This window comes from Limulus polyphemus, unplaced genomic scaffold (genome assembly GCF_000517525.1).
Source record: "Limulus polyphemus unplaced genomic scaffold, Limulus_polyphemus-2.1.2 Scaffold11375, whole genome shotgun sequence".
NCBI lineage: Eukaryota > Metazoa > Arthropoda > Merostomata > Xiphosura > Limulidae > Limulus > Limulus polyphemus.
In genome coordinates, this window is record NW_013676985.1 from 14,048 (window position 1) to 15,279 (window position 1,232).

A 1,232-nucleotide genomic window follows, 5' to 3' on the forward strand; every position below is an offset into this window, starting at 1 on the left:
CTACACCTGGTGGGGTTATAGAATATCTTAGTAATATCATTTAGCTACACCTGATGGTGTTATAGAATATCTTAGTAATATCATTTAGCTACACCTGATGGTGTTATAGAATATCTTAGTAATATCTCTTAGCTACACCTGGTGGTGTTATAGAATATCTTAGTAATATCATTTAGCTACACCTGATGGTGTTATAGAATATCTTTGTGCCATCAATAAACTATTCCGCATGCTGTTAAAATATTACTGGGTTTAGTCTAGAAAAATTAATAGTTTCTTTGAAAGTAATGTTCTTTTTTTATAGGAGTAGCTGTTATCTTCTGAGATTCAAGCTGTTTGTGTACCACTGCTATAGAGAATGTTTTATTGTGGTTTTTATAGTTCAGAAATTGGTTGTTCTCAATATCAATTATATCTGAAACCGTATATTTACTATATATTTGTTATAGAAAGTCGTATGTTTCTGGTATCTAACTGTAGACTGCTGGTAAAAAATCATTTACTAAAGATTGTCTTACAATTTTTTCTCTAACATAGAAGTCGGTTGTTCTTGATATCAACAAAGGCTGGATCTTTGGGAACAAACCTTATTGGAGCCAACCGTGTGATTATTATGGACACCTCTTGGAACCCTTCTCACGACACACAAGCGATCTTTAGGGTGTACAGATTTGGACAGAAGAAGCCGGTATACATTTACCGATTTCTTTCCCAGGTAAGATTAATTAAAAATAACTACCCAGCTTAAAATAAAAAACACTGTAGTACCCAATCACTGAGAAAAAATAACTATTCAACTTAAAATAAAAAACACTGTAGTACCCAATCACTGAGAAAAAATAACTACCCAACTTAAAATAAAAAACACTGTAGTACCCAATCACTGAGAAAAATAACTACCCATCTAAAAATAAAAACACTGTAGTACCCAATCACTGAGAAAAAATAACTACCCAACTTAACTCTCTCAACATGGGGTTGGTCAATTTGACCAAGTCACATGACTTTTTGTACTTGTTTAAAATCTTTATATATTTAATACACAACGTTATACAACATGCCATTTGGTAGATGAAAACCTTGACTTTCTATTGGTTACAGGTAATATATATAATGAAACGTAAGAGAGAACTATCAACGAAGGCTTTCATCTATCAAATGACGTATTCTATAATGTTGTGTTCTGAACAGAATATTGTCAGTTTCACTCACAGTACAAGATTCGTTCTCAT

General features: G+C 32.3%; 1 protein-coding gene across 1 annotated transcript in view; it reads left to right on the plus strand.

Moving 5' to 3' along the window:
- LOC106476731 (transcriptional regulator ATRX-like) overlaps positions 1 to 715 on the plus strand; it is a gene marked incomplete at both ends in the record, with an annotated part of 14,465 nt that extends 13,750 nt beyond the window's left edge. The window contains one exon of the mRNA XM_013937363.1: positions 538 to 715. Coding sequence (XP_013792817.1) covers positions 538 to 715 — 178 coding nt within the window. The remainder of the gene's footprint in view (positions 1 to 537) is intronic.
- Positions 716 to 1,232: the final 517 nt, after the last annotated feature.